This window comes from Aythya marila (assembly GCF_965140915.1).
Source record: "Aythya marila genome assembly, chromosome: 3".
Classification (NCBI taxonomy): Eukaryota; Metazoa; Chordata; class Aves; order Anseriformes; family Anatidae; genus Aythya; species Aythya marila.
This window is the reverse complement of record NC_139044.1, coordinates 32,719,187-32,734,510: the sequence shown is the minus strand read 5'-3', so window position 1 is coordinate 32,734,510 and position 15,324 is coordinate 32,719,187. Positions and strand designations below refer to the sequence as shown.

General features: G+C 45.0%; 1 protein-coding gene across 5 annotated transcripts in view; it reads right to left on the bottom strand.

The window, feature by feature from the left end:
- Positions 1 to 2,904: 2,904 nt before the first annotated feature.
- RASGRP3 (RAS guanyl releasing protein 3) overlaps positions 2,905 to 15,324 on the bottom strand; it is a 55,040-nt gene continuing 42,620 nt past the window's right edge. For 4 of the 5 annotated variants that reach the window (XM_082757379.1, XM_082757378.1, XM_082757380.1 and 1 more), the window contains 7 exons: positions 14,851 to 14,967; positions 11,864 to 11,979; positions 10,441 to 10,588; positions 6,962 to 6,998; positions 5,257 to 5,382; positions 4,112 to 4,476; positions 2,905 to 3,649 (listed from right to left, as the gene is read on the bottom strand). In XM_082757379.1, coding sequence (XP_082613505.1) covers positions 3,641 to 3,649; positions 4,112 to 4,476; positions 5,257 to 5,382; positions 6,962 to 6,998; positions 10,441 to 10,588; positions 11,864 to 11,979; positions 14,851 to 14,967 — 918 coding nt within the window. In that variant the 3' untranslated portion in view covers positions 2,905 to 3,640. The remainder of the gene's footprint in view (positions 3,650 to 4,111; positions 4,477 to 5,256; positions 5,383 to 6,961; positions 6,999 to 10,440; positions 10,589 to 11,863; positions 11,980 to 14,850; positions 14,968 to 15,324) is intronic. The other variant, XM_082757382.1, reaches the window with a different exon arrangement.

Below are 15,324 nucleotides of genomic sequence, written 5' to 3'. Positions count from 1 at the left end.
AGAGGGAGAGCTTTCTTAGCTTAGAGAGCTCTTCCCACGCTTAGTCCCCATCTGTCTGTTGTTTACTGTGGTGTTTTTCTTCCCTGTGTCCAGGATCCTTTACATGAAGTTATTTCCTACAGAGAGGCTCAAAACTTCTGGCGCTTGGGTCCCAAGCTGCAAGGATCCTTGTCTGGGTGCTCAGGCTGCCTCAAGCAGGTGTCCAAGTGCCCTGTGGGAAAGCCTTGGGGGCTATGTTTTCACTTTGGCTTCCACAGAGGAATCCCTGAGCAACAGACCACAGGGGTGACTAGGCAGCCCTCTCCTGTTCAGAAAATATAAAACTTCAGGCGGCAGCTGCCCCTAACCTTGCTCAGCAGCCTAGCTTATCTTCTCGGGTGTCCACTTGGCTACTTGCGTAGTGCTCAGAGCTGCTCGGTAAATCTGGTGGCAAAGCTGCAGCTCACTTACTTGTAACACAAGGCTTTGTGTAGGCTTTGTGGAAGCACAGAAAGTGCTGGTGGGTCTGGCTTGCACAGCCCTACCATCTCTTACAGGGTTTGCCCAAGTATTTGCATTTGTCACCTACTGTCATTGCTTCTATTCTTTGGCATTTGCAGATAAGGCTGTAAATAAGACTTGGCATGTAAATAAGGTTTGGCATAATCTTTCTTCTTCCCGCTCTTTCAAAGCACAAAAATGCCCCTTTTTTCTCACTCAGATTCCTAAAGATCCAGAGGAAGGAAGAACAGTAGAAGCACCCAGCATCATCTGGGATTGTTTCTCATTGTAGCTACTTTGTTAATCCAATACACATGGCCCTCTTGCACCTTTTCCTGAACGCTCTCCTGGAATTGCTCTACAAGCAGGCAGGATTTCACCGAGGCCAGCAGAGGTGTATAGCTCAGCTGGGATCTGTGATGGCTGGTAGGTTTTGCCTTCTGTGAAGTCAGAAGAGCCAAACAAGAAATTCTTTGTTGCTTTACTCAGACTGGGGATCTAAGCTTGTTTTTGTGAGCTGAGGAAAAGTCTTGTCCCTGTTCAGAAAAAGGCATCAACTGTGGAGTAAGGAGAGAAAAGGATTTTTTATTTTATGTATTCAGGCTTCCTCCAAAATAAGGAGCTCATCTTACGCTGACTTCCTAAAGTGATTGGCCCTGCCCTGCCACCTCTCTCCACTCTGTCACTTGCTGTCAAACAAAGATCAGTGTTCTGCTGCAAACAGCCTGCTAATGATTTTTTTTTTAAATTGAGTTATTACATCGTCTATGATGAGCCTGTTCCTTTTTGGTGGGTGGCTGCACTTCGACCCAGTATCTTTTTCTCAGATTTTCCAGTGGCAGTGAACACTTACTGCCTGCACTGCTCTCATCACTCCCCTTCCTAGGATGCCTAAAGCAAAGGGTTTCCAGCAGGAGCAGCTCCTTGAAACTCACCTAGCATGGGTCCTTCTTGGACACGGTGATACCTTGCGTTGAAGGATCAGCTGGGTGTGCACAGTCTGTGCTTGATCTACAACTTAATCCTAGCTACTGCTGAGGGGTAAGCATGTAGCTGCCCAAAGCTGCCAGGCTTTCAGGAGATGCATTGATGAGATTTCCGCAGTGGGTTGAAGCTAAAGCAGTCTACTTGGTAGCAGAAAAGGTCCCTCAGAAAGCAGGAGCTGCTTCTGTAGAAGGCAGCACTTTTCTCTTAAATGGGATTCCATCTCTTGATGATGGTGTAAGGGGAAAAGGCCACATACATTCAAAGAAAAGAACACAGCACCTCGCCTTTTAAATAACTTACACAAAAATCTGTAAATATCCTGGGGAATAGGTAAGGGTTGTGTGCTTGAAACATTCTTGTCTGACAAAGAAATGCAGATAGGCATGGTTTGTGGGCCTGACAGAAGTAGGAGAGCAGGCAGCTTTCAGAGCAAGAGCTGCAACTGATTTTTTGAAAGCCTGTGAGAAATAGCCTGAGCTGTTCAGACCCAGCACTGGTTAAAACTCTTGCACGATGTTAAGAATGAAGTTACACACAAACACCTCATTTATAAAGCGTTAAAAGGCTTATCTCAACAGATCCGTCAGCAGCCTGGAGCGTAACCAAATTTTTCTATTCAAATTCTCCACCACATCATTTTCATTGTGTGTGAGCCGTGCGCTGTAACGGTAGCTGCGCAGGCAGCGTGTGGCAGCCCGTCACCTGGCCCCCACAGGAAATACAGGCTGTGTTTCTCTATTTCTGCTTGTGTCTGCTCGTTGCCCACAGCAGTGCGAGCGAAGGATGCTTCTGGCTCTCATCCTGGCTCAGAAATCCATGCTCACTGCAGTGCTTATTTCTTTTAAGAGCACCTTTCTGCTCTCAGATTTTTACCATCATTGCCATTAGGGCTGGAAAACAAAGCAAATCTGCAACTCTGAGCGGGCCTCATGCAGTCAGAGCACAGCTTACAGTCAGATTTCCACAGAGGAGTTGGTCAGTTTTGGTTACGGAAGTCTATGGAAGTGCTCCTTGATCTTCAGGGCTTCACCCGACGACAGGTGCAATGACTTGAATTTTGTAGGAAATCTTTTATTTGGGTGTGCTTTAATTCAGCGTGTGTGCTCCCCCACAGCCACTATTTCTCTGGGGAGGTGGAGGGGGAAGGAGATGATGACAGTGTGTTTGCCAGTGTGGACCACGCTGGTCAGGTTTGAGCTTTGCCCTGGGTTTTGCTTTCCTCTCTTATTCCAGGTGAGGATTGTGTGCCACAGGTAAGTTAATATTTCTGAGACAGCTCTCTTCGAGTCTGCTTTTCCAGTCATTGCAGACTGAGGTGTCAGATCCTACATTAACAAACTTAATTTGGAGCTTACTCTAACAGTACGCTTAGTGTCATATTTTATTTAACATGTATGCATTGCTACCCTGAGAAAAACATGAAACATGACATACACACACACTTAAACTAAGATGTTTATTACATACTAATTCTACCATAATCAGTGCTGGCAGAGAGGACTCCTCTCCCTTGCCATATCACCAGACATCTGCATAGTGTCTTGGAACTCCTTTGCTCCCAGCCACAGACTGTGTGCTCGAAGGATCCTCGGTCTGGGAACTGCTGTCACCGTGCTGAACATCACTGCGCTCGCTGTAGCAAGGTAAACGTGCCCCAGGTTCAAACCACCAGCTGTGCAAAGGATTTCAGTGTAGAGGACTCTTTGGAAAGATTTTTGTTTGAGATGTAATCAACACACACCTTCTTCTTTCCTTAAAAATCATTACAAGCCTCTGAAAAAGGAGTGTTATCAAACGAACGTGGATGCTTGGCTTCTGTCCTCGCCATTGTTGTTGCTGGCAGACATACTGAAATGATGCAGTATATTCAAAGGAGGCCAAATATATCCTCACTGGCATGTAGAGGAAGTTTCCACAAAGTCATACAAGAGAAAAAAAACATTGAGCGCAGAGATCTGTTCTGCTGTGTCCGTGTAATGTTCATCCAAATGGCTTAATCATGCAAGAAAATAAATAGTGCTCTGTAACACCTATCAGCTTGGAAAATGGCTACAGTTGAATTTCAAGGTATGAGGTACAGGAAAGCTTCCCATGGCCAAATGTGGGCTATGACAGTCTGTCATCTCGCTGTGCTACTGTTGGCATCCATTTTTCTGTGTTTCAGGGTGAGCAATCAGCTGTCCTGTAACCAAAAGAAAATAGGCACGTTTTACCAAAAGCAGTCAATACAAGCGCGAGGCCTTGGGATTGTAAACTTTATGGGTAAGAGCAACAGAAACCATGCCCTAGCCTGGACTCACGTTTACCAAAAGACTTCTTCTTGTGAATCTAATGCAGAGCCATGTGGTGTGAAGGTACAACAGAATTTAACCAGGTATTTTAATGATTCTCAAAAAGAAAAACATCGAGCTCCTAACAGCGTTTACTGCCACCAAGAACTGAACTCCTGTTTACAGTGTTACAGTAAATACACGCTGCAGTGTAGAAAATTATCTAGGGATGATTTGAACTTTTTTTGGAAGTGACCCTCATTTAAGAAGTAACAGGAAACGTGAATGAAAAAGTGCCTTGAAATTTATGAAATAACCTTATGAGACTGCAGTCTAGCAGATTGCAATTTGTCCTGGTGGCTGCTTCAGCTCACCTCAGATTCCTGTCTTTCGGGGAGCGTTTCTATTCCGTTGTGATCCAGGATGTGCTGGGGAGCCTCGGTGTCTATGTCTACATTGGCCTGCGTGCTGGGCTTTTCGTTCTCCCATTTTGCAAACCCTTTGTTCTTCCCAGCTTTGCTGTGGAACTTGGACTTCATTTTGGGGAAAGTGTGGGATCCTGAATCGCTCCAGCCCGGCTCATGCCACAGTGGTTCTGTCTGTGTTGCTTGGCTGGTGGTTGCCCGCTGCAGCCGCACTGAAATTTTCCGTGAGGAGCCAGTGACAAGGGTGATAGCTCTGCTATCGAGGTCCTGGTGTTCTGCAGCAACGCTGGGAAATTCAAACACCTCATCCTGGACTGAAAGAAAAAAAAAAAAAAAAAGTGGAATTATTTATTTTAAATATTTTTCTTCAAGATCTTTGCAAAAAGATATCTTAAGCCTGGGTCAAGGGGAGAGAAGGAAGGGATTTTAAGGTTCAGAAAAAAAAGAAGTTGGCTATTCTGTGAGATTTGTGCAAGTCTTTTAGTAGTTAGATCTATTTCAGGACTAGGTCTTGATATACCATTATATGTAACTGCATGATGGCTTGCAGGGGTGTTTATGCAGGCAGCACGAGGGTGCACGGAGGAGAAGGCAGCAGCATCACTTTGCAGAGGGAAGCTCTGAAGGAGGCTGCTCCTTATTCCAGATAGCCCCCTATAAGAAGCAGTGGTGTAATTAGCAACATCCATATGCTGCTCAGAAGCCGATTCTGGCCTTGTGTGCACAATTTCCTCCTCCCTCTATCTGCATGCTCAGGGGGGATGCAAGGCAGAGCCAGAATTGTGCCTCTGTGTGTCTCAGTCCCTGCCATTTAAGTGTCCTATATGGAAAAGTGCAATTTCCCTAATTCTCATTTTATTTTTTTATATTTTCAGCTGGCATAGCAGGACAAGGAGGTTCAGGCAGGAGACTAAGGCCACCCTGCAGAAAGAGCTCTTGTAATTAGAGCATTGAACACGAGCCAGTGCATCGGAAAGTACACAGGCTGCTCTGTGCATTGGTACAAAGGAAAAATTAGAAGAGGCGGTAAGGACACTGGCTATTAAAGAGGATGCCAGCAACGGTTTAAAATAGAAACAAAAGAGTGCTCTCACCTGGCGGCAGAGAGGGGCTGCTAGGCAGGGAGCCGTGGTTGCTGCCCACTGAGGTTCCTCTGGAAAATTTTCTGCAGGCGAGCACAAGCAGGTCTCGGCATTGCTTATGGCAGTTGGCACCGCAGTCTGTAAGGGAGGGAAGCATCAAGTCATCCAAAGCAAAGTCACGGCTGCCTGGTGATCATCCCTCAGGGCTGTTAGCAGGCAGCTGAGAGGGGGGATTGTAACCAAACAGGCACTTTGACAGAGGGTGTGGAGGGAGTTACAAAAATGGATAATTTGGTGTGATGGGAGTTCAAAACCAAACCTCCCTCACCACACTGTCCAGCTTCATCTCCGGAGCCACAGAGCTGGGGCCAGGAGCAGAGCTGAGCAGATGAATCCTGCCCCCCTTGCTAGTGCAGCACCAGAGGTGCCAGCCAGAAGGTGATGGCTCTTTGCCCAGAGGCAGAAATCACCCAAACAGGTGCAGCAGCTGGTACCTGCAGAGGGCAGGCACTCCTTGACCACGTGGGGATCTGAGCGAGAAGCTCGGCTCTCTCACACTCCAGTGCCTGTGATTTTGATGCTGCAGAGCCACTTTTGTTCTCTCCCCACTGGGCCAGGGTTGCAAACAATGATGCAGGACAGAGCTCAGCTTTCAGATCTCGAGTTTACAGGGCTGCTGTGACAAAACTCTGCCTTCCTTCCCTCAGCCTACCAGGAGAAGTGCAGACCACAACTGGCCTTGCTGTAGCTGCTCAGATGATGGTGGTCAGGAACAGCTGAGCTGCATGCAGTGGCTTAGTCATGGGTATTTTCCTCACCCCCTCAGAGGAAGAGATGTTCGTGGGTGGGAGAGGATTATGGGAATAGGGGCTATCCTAAAAAATAGGGGGTATCCTAAAAAATGATCCTGCAAATTCTTCACCTGTCTCCTGGGAGCCAGGGTAAGACCGAGGGAAAAAGAGATTGCATATAAATACGGCTGTGAAGCTCCCACGTGAGCATTCCTCTGTGAATAACTGGGACGTAACTACAGCTGTGAAAAGCCCTTCAGCTTCTTCTGCTTGAGAAATAAATTGGTTCAGGACTTTAGAGCCAATGAAGACCAGCACAATGTCATCCTTGGTCTGACCTGACATGCTACAAGTACTGCATAAGCCAATAAATAAAACTTTCAGTGAAAGCAACTGAGAGGACTGTAAGAGCTATAGTTTTTTTTTTTTTTTTTTTTTTTTTTTTTTAAGCTGAACTGCTGCAGAAGTCCTTGCAATGAGATCTGCTGGGCAGTCCAGGAATTAAATTCTTGTCTATTTCTAGCTCAGCCACTGCTGCATTGCAAGGCCAGCTAGCCTTCAGTACTGGCGTGCAGATGTACACGATGAAGACAGCGCTGCCAGCAGACCTTTTCCTGACCCCAGGTCTCAGGAGTTGGATTTCAGGATGTCTCCCTGCTGGCAGGAGGGTACTTGGTCTTCTGAGATGCAATTTTTTTGCTGGTACAAAGTGACACCTCGTGGAGCCAGTGGCTGCTTTGGACCTTCAGCTCCAAGAACAGGCACGGCCTCTGCTGCAGGGACACTTTGTGGCACTGATCACAGCCAGTGCCAAGTCCTTAAGCAAAATTGGGATGAGCAACTGCTGTTCTAGTAAGAAATACAGTTGACTTCTGCTAAAACCCAGCACCCATATCATGAAAAATCCATGCAAAATATTTATTTACCTTTGCATTTGTAGCCTTGTTTGATTATACCCCAGAGCTGCAAAGAAAGACAAAAGAACGTCAAGGAATCAGAAAAGAAAGCCGGAAGGAAAACAAGGTCACGATGAGGAAGTACCAATGGCTACAAAAGCACAAACAGGATACAACTGCTCTTAACACCCTTCCTGCCGGGCAGACCTCCCCCTCTAGCTGTGATAAGGTTTGTGTGGCTTTCCCCTTATTTCTACTGCCTACAGGGGGATTACCAGAGAAGGGGAGACACAGCTGAGGTGTGCTTCCAGGAAGGGGTTGGAAATTGCTGTCGTACCAAGCTTACTGAAACCAGCAGAGCACCTTCTGCTTCTAGCTTGCTTTGTGCCATCTGGAGGGTAACTTCTATTGTACAACCATTCTTCAGGCACACAAATGGCCTGTGCCATTCAGGAATAGCAGGTGAAAACACCACTGGAGACAAAAACAAGGTTCTTGGCTCCTGAACTGGTCCCCAGCACACCCAGCCATAGCAAGCTGATTCATTCACCTGACTTCTTCCCTTGTGAGATGGTTAAAGCCTGAAACAGGCTTTGAATTCCCTAAATTCCCTCTTTGCCTCCTCCCAGAGGCTGTCTTTGCTGAAGTACAAAACAAGCAAATGCTGGCCCTCCAGGAGGCAGCATGTGCAGTGCCCCTTTTGGGAAGCTTTACCTGTGATGTGAACAGCATTGCTTGGAAGTAGGGAAAAAAATCCCTAGTAAATTGTTATCTTTACACTCAAAAGAGAGATAACTACGACCATGACATTAAGAAAACAAACATTTTCACTCCAAGAGGCAGAGAGAGGAGAGTCTAGCCCAGTATTAAAGGAAAAAAGGTCAAGGACCTCAGTGTTTATTCATCCTGAGCTCATTCAAAACATTAGCAGGGAGGGTGAGCACATCCAGGCAGTCAAAACTGCACGTGCTGCCTCGCTGTGCTTTTAAGATGGGATGCGCAGTGTGCAGGGGGTAAATGTGCTGAGTAAAGAGATGTCCAAAAGGAAGAGCTGCAGAACGTTTGTATGACAAAGGAAAGAGTAAAATAAGACAAAATAGGAAGCTGATGGTGGGAAAAGATCACATATATGCTGCAAACATAACAATCAGATGCTGCAAAAAAGAATTTGTGAGGAAAAACAGGGGCCTGGAAATAGAGAAGACCAGATTAGTGAAGGTGGAAGAAAGGCAAGTAAAATAACAGAAGGGGCAGCAGTGGAAACAAAGTCCCTAGAAAGCCTGCTGCATGCCCTTCTCCTGCAAATGCTGTGGATGTGTACAGTGGCTGCGGGTGCCGTGGTCTCACAGTGGTGGTGGAGCCCCCTTGTTCCTCCTGGGAGAGCAGCGCAGAGCCACCAGAATCACCTGAAGGGGGATGACTTATTTCTTTTACTAGAGCTCTGCTCTGTTCCCACTGAAGAGCCTTTTCACCTACCTAGCTCCGCACCTTCATCTTACTCAGTTTTGGCCTTGCTCTGATGGCCACACACAGTTGGCTGAGCTTCCTGCAGTGCCACGTCGTGATCCTGACCTGAAGCTTTGCATCCATCTGACGTGGCTTTGCAGCAAAGCTGGCGCGAGCCAGCTCCAGGGTAAGAGGATCTGTGCAAATTTGGACGACAAAGCTGGAGGGGATGGATGGTCAGCCACCCTGACACATGGCGCAACTCAAGCTGTGGGGCGGAACTGAGACCGGCAGCGGTGGGATCAATTTCACACTGTGAACGGCATTAGATTTTAGCTTGACCTTTAAAGGTCATATCATTTTAATAATAGATGCTTTACTGGCTACAGCGGACATCGCGCTGTCATGCCCATTCATCCTACTGCACAGTCAGTGCACATTTTTTTGACAGTGAATCACTGCATCAGTGCAAAAGTAAGTTTCCACCTGCAGATGGATGGCGCTGAAATGCACAGCCAGCACACAGCAGATTTTGTCACTGGTTCCTGTCCTATCCGCCCAACGCATCCACAGGACAATGCCAATGAATTCAGTGAGCTGACAGGAAAAATGACCTTATTTCCATTTCCCGTACAACCCCTTACTCATTTTTATTCCTGAACTGGATGTATTCAGGGAGACGTGAAAAATACAACAACGGCCAGCCAGCAAATTGATACAGGAGAAAAATATCTGGTGGAGAACACATTGCAGGACATTCCTGAGCCCCACTTGGCCATGGAAGCCTTCCAAGCATGAACCAAGTGTCACGAACGCAATGACATCTTCCTGAGGCTGCAGGCAGCCCAAAACAATAGGCTAAGACCGGTCACCTCCAGCTCCCCAATGGTCTGCTGGAGAGTCCGCCAGCAGGCTCCTGAATCAGCATTAACTCTGTCACCTCTTGGGTTTCTGCAGTTCCAGCGGAAATAGGTGGAATTCCTTCTTCCCCTGGCCTCCATCAGTGGGAAAAGGGATAGGAGCAGGAACGGCAGCCCCAGCCTGAGAGCAGGCACGTCTTTGTGCTCGGTGGTGCTGTAGTTGTTGCTTTCAGCCATGAAGAAACATTACTTGGTGGGAAAGGTCACTGAGTAGAAGCTGAAGATTTTGCCATTGATACTGGCAGCAGGTCAGCATGGGACAGCAGGGACAACGCTCTGGCTTTTCACCCTGAGCGTGGGCCACGTGCAGGCAGAGAAAAGGATCCTCTGCCCTGATGGAAACTCCTAGCCCTGTGTGCTCCTGTGGCTGGCCACATGTGGGCATTTGACTTCAGCGAGATGTGTACGTTAAAATGACATCTAAATCAGAATAATTATGTTTTCCTTACTTGTTTTGAAGTGGGAAAAGCTGGAAGAGGTTTGCAAGCAACACAAAGGTTCACAAACACAATGGTTTGCCAGCTTTGTGTAGAGCACTCTAATAAATGTCTTTGTGTAAGTTATGACTGAGAGAAAAAGCAACTTAAAAAAATAATTAAATGCCAAACTTTCTCATGTTACAGAACTGTTGGAAGCACTTCTGATTTCTTGACTGAATTAGAAGATCTATTAATTCAATAGAAAAAGGATTAAGGCTGTTATGGCTGTTCAGAGAATTATGAGCAGAGCTCATGTTGCCATGTGCAATTTCCTGAGAAAGAACGGCTTTTGCTTCATCTACATCCTCTGTTCCAGACACCCATTTTCCCTTGAGCTTGTTTACATGGGAAATCAAGCCAAATTAAAGAACTTAAGATAAACCAAGTAAGGCCATTCATACAGTCTCCAATGTCCTTTAGTTAACATAATTTTACTTTCTTTCCCCATAACAGTAATTCTTACAAACGCCTGTATTCAGGAACTACCAAAACAAAACTGGGTACCACAGCTACAACATGAGGAAATGCTTTGTGCTTCTAAGTGCAATGAGGCATTTGGCCAAGCTGAGGAAACTTTAACGGCACATGGAACCAGTTTGACCCCATCTACGTTAAAGAATACGAAATTTCGTGTGAGGTGTGCTGTTACTAAAAACATACTTACAAATCCTGCACAGTGCTCGCAGAAAGTTGGTTTAAGGTAGGTCATCTCCTGGAAGTTATGAATAAACCCTGGACCCATTTTGCACTGGAACTGCGATTTAGCTCTCAGAAAGTAAGCCATCATTTCTTCTTTGCTTATAAGACCATCTCTGTTAGGAAAAAAACAGTAGAGTAGATCTGTCACTGCTCATGGCACTGAACATGTCAGGATTTTCTCACTGCAAAAAACATGAAGCAGGCAAAGCCTGTTCTTTGAAAGAGCTACGATAGTCTTGGCAGAGGAAACAAGCTCTCCCTTAGCATCTTTGTCATTCTTACTCTTCATTAAACATCAGAGACTGAACTCATAGCACGGGCCTTGGTTTCTTACCTGTTCGTGGTATCAGAGCATTTGGTGGCTCAGACCAGGCCATCATGTGAAGGAGACTCCTTAGGCCCATGGCCACTGCTGGCCCAGCCAACCATGGAGACAGGGGGCTTGGAAAGGAGTCAGGGCCTGCTCTGGGCACCCACCACTGCTCTTCATGAACCATGCGCCATGTCTAGTGAAGCATGGTAAAGTAAGCTAAAGACCTGGTCAAACACCTTCTCTCCTGGACTTGGGTCTTGAAAAGCTCTTGAAAGCCAAGACAACCATACAGTTAGCGTTGTGCTCAGCTGAACTGCAGTTTTTGTGTATTTTCATCTGAAAAAGTACATGGTACAACTGAGAAGTCAAACCATTGCAAAATACTATTTGTGTATTTCTCCCTGTAAGGATGGAGATGGCTTCACTGAAATGGAATTTGAGACCATTCAGTTCTTAACCAGCAGGAGCACAATTCACGTGCTCAAATGTTTTGCTGGATTCACCAAATCTGAATCCACAGGAAGACTGCATACGTACAGAGGGCCTAACTGACCATGTAAACTTCTTATCACAATAAACCACCACTACAGAACGTATACCTCCGCTTTCTACTCACACAGTCCCAATGCTTATGCCCCTAGCTGACCACCAGCACCTCCCAGAATATTTATTAGCATCTTTCAGCTACTTATGCTCATTTCTCTTGTCCCACATGCAACTTTTTTATCAGCCTGATAGCTGGTCTGGGTAAGGATCTCCAGAGTAGTTTGACAGTACTCTAAGGGTTTCAGCTCAGTTCTGGAAGGAACAAAGTTCATTAAGCTATTAAATAGATGACTTTTAAGGTAATGGGAAAAACCAGACTGCTACCTGGGTGGCAATGCAGTGTAAGAAGTTAAATGGAAATAGAATTCAACCATCAATGATCCTTGAGTGAGAAACCAAACACAAGAGGCTTGGAGAACTGGGAGACATTGTCTCTTCAACATTTTGTTTTAATGTGTTTTTCAATTAAGGAAACAAAACAAAACAAACAACCAAACAAACAAAAATAACAAGAACCCCACAAACTTACTGGTCTTTGTCCAGCACACAGAAAGAGTCCAAAAAGGGGAAGTTGGCAGCTATACTTTCAAAGTCTTCCTGAGAAATATAGCCATCATGATCATGATCATAGTTCCTAAAGACAGACTGGAAAAACAGAAGGAAATGTTTGTCATAACATCCAGCCTGTCCTGAATCTGTACCAGCTCTTCAGTGTTTTAATTGCATTTAAATGAATGTTCAAGATTACTAATCACATGCTCTGCTCCATTGTTTTATTCCTATAAATACTACTTGGCACTTCAATATCCATATTTATTTGATTGTAGGGGAAAATGGCTATTTTTTAAGAAAACTTGACCTCAGTATTTAGCTAGTGAAGCTTCTCAAGCTCCTCCACACCTCTTCAGACATAGTTATTCTTGGCTTTATGTCTTTTTTTTTTTTTTTTTTTAATGTCACTAAAGTTCTGCCTTATGTGACATATTCCCTTTGTTTCACTAAGTATACTTTTAATCAAATAAATAAATAAATAAATAAATAAATAAAACCAGCCCAACAGCAGCTTTCCCATGAGAAGTTTGGATATTTTTGGCTTCACTTAGCTTTTAGCTGGTCACCACTGTTCTGCCACAGTGCTGTTGCAATCCAATTTGCTTACTGATACTTTGACAACCAGATCACAAACACTTTGTATCTCACAAACACTCCCTCCCATCAACCCAATCCAGTGTACCGCTAAGTAAAAAGAGATATGGGACCAAATTTAAAAGGTTGCACAAAGTGACGAAAGCTCTCCTTCGCTACTAAGGAGTTAGTATATTCCATTTTATACTAAGTGTGGAGATCCATAACGGGCATTAAAGCTACATGTTTTATCAGTCTGATGGGAAAGATATGTCAAAATCAACATGAGCATCTGAAAGACATTTTGAAACACAATCTCTCTCATTAGGTTAATATTTGGTTGACAAAGACATGAACTTAATATACTGAGACCTCTGAAAGGTGCTTTTAGAGTCCTTATTTTAATGAGAATTTGAAGAAGCCAATTTCAAGGCAACCATGGAATGACCTGTAACTGATGGCTGGCAGACCTCAAAAATATGTCGAGAAGGAATCAAGTTGCACAACCAAGCAGTATCCAGCACTTCTAGTATTAAAAACAATGCATTAAGGCCCCACTCAAAGCAGCTGGTAAATGACAAAGACTGGCAAAACATAGACAGTTGTACAGGGTGAGCCTTTTGGTGAGCTGTATCTGTAACAGCCCCAAACTATGTTTTAATTCTGTGAGACTCAAGCTCACATGTCCTGAACCAGGCCAAAATTGTGGAATGGGGGCCTGCATTTCCTTCGTCCACCACATTCTAGAAGGATTAAGGAGTTGCAACAGACTTGTTAAACAAGCTATATCAAAGACAGTTTGGGATGTGGGGTGAATTTATCAACATATGGCACTGACAAAAGCAATACTGAAATAGCACATGCACTTCTGGCATCCCACATTAGGAGGAAAAGCAAGCAAGCAAAAAAACCAAACCAAACCAAAATAAAAAAAGCACACACAAAGACGAAATTGCAAAATGTATTTGTAGTCTGAGTGAGAGACTGAAGGCTTTGTTACCTTAACTACATAACCCCAATTAATGACCTGTAACACAGACAAGATCAGAATTTAATACTTCCTCCCAGAGTTAGTTATTGATTTGTAAAAAGCAGAAGGATATCTTGCTTCATTATCTATAACACCTTCCTGGTTCCTCACTGAAAGTCCCGCAGACAGTGACACAACAGGTCTCAGTCTCTCCAAAGGGCCCTCATGGTGCCTGGTTTTGTTTGCATCACCTAACATGTCACCTTCCAAACTGAAGCTGCAAGATCCCAGCTGTAATTCTCCATGACCTCATGCCCAGATTTTCAAAGTGATAACAAGACAGTACTGTCTTTACCATGCATAATATGCTCTGGACAGTCAAATGACAGCAAGTTGAAAAACAGAAAAAGGCAGAGAGATTGCACTGGTGTAGAAGTAAATAAAGGGAAAAAATCCAGGTCATTCCAATTCAGCTCCACTTCAAAATTTGATCTCCAAAATTCAGTGGGAGTCAATGAGGTGTAATAGTGTACTCCCTAAGCACTCACTGAAGTCACTGAGCACACTCTGAGCCTCATGAGGAGGCTCCAAACAAGGCAGCAAAACTGGCAGGTGTTTGCCCAGCCAGGAACTACCCAGAGGGCAGACACAGCACCTCCACCAGAGGAGGGCTTCCAAGGAGTCATCATCCTTGGGAAAGCACCGGCCAACAGTGAATTTGCCAGTCAGCATTTGCTGTCTCCCAGGTGGCTCCTTAGAGAACAAGGACGTCATTTTAACCTTGGCATGTTGGATAATCAGCTTCTATTGTAAATAAATAAGTAAATAAATCAATAAATGAAAATAAAGTCTGTTTCGGGTATACTGGTCTGAGCAGTAGATTTGATCTGTGCCCTTTGGACAGCTTGGCCACCAGGCACTAACATAGAGACATCAAAAACCTTGTCTTTTGCCAGCAGATCAGCACAGTGCAATGCTTGGTACAGGGGAGGGTTTCTGGAGACCTCCTCTGGACCTAGCAATGTGTGAGTCCTTGTTTCAGACTGTTTTTGCTTCCAGCTGTTGTAATGTCTGTCATCAGACATTAACTGAGCAGGTAGGGCTGCAACAACTCAGCTTTGCCCTTTCAATTTCTGTTTGCTAATCAAACCCATTGCACAGCAGCCAGGTTTGGATGCTGCTGAAAGTTTGCTTGTTTGCATCTGGAAATCTGCTTACTCTGGAAATCTGCTGCCTCTGATTCCAGGACTGAAATAGAAATATTTCTGAAGGTATCAGCAAAAGTTCAAATCTGTTATCAGATATCTGAAATTCATCTCAACTGCAACAATTCCTTGAAAACCTCTAATTAAATTAATTGCAATGATGACAGTATCAAAGCTATTGTTCCTTTTGGCCAATAAATTCTTCCAAATACTTACGTCCACTAACTTTCTTATGTGCTTGTTAATGACTGTCGGGTCGGGCTTGGGTACCACTCCAGATGCCCACTCCAGAGGCACCACTGGCTTGCTTGGGGTCGTCGGGGAGGTAGGCTGCTGGGAGACAAGCCAAACACAAAGATGTTCGAATCTGAATTACGAAATCCAGTTTCCTGTTACAAGCAGCACAAGTGCTGGAACCAGCTTCAACAGCTACACAACTCGGAGGAAGCAGGCAGGAAGGAGGGTCTCTGCACACAATGTGAATCAGAAATAGCACAGAAACCTGCTTTTCTCCATCCTGACAGAGCCCCCAAGGAGCTCGGCAGCACGAGGTGACCTGGACAAAGAGAGGGTGCACAGGAGTTGTATGAAGGACTGCATGTCAATGCTGGTCTCTGAGTGCTTGGTGAACAGAAAGCCCACTGATTTACAGTCAAGGCACTGCACTGCAGTGAAACAAGAGCTAAATGT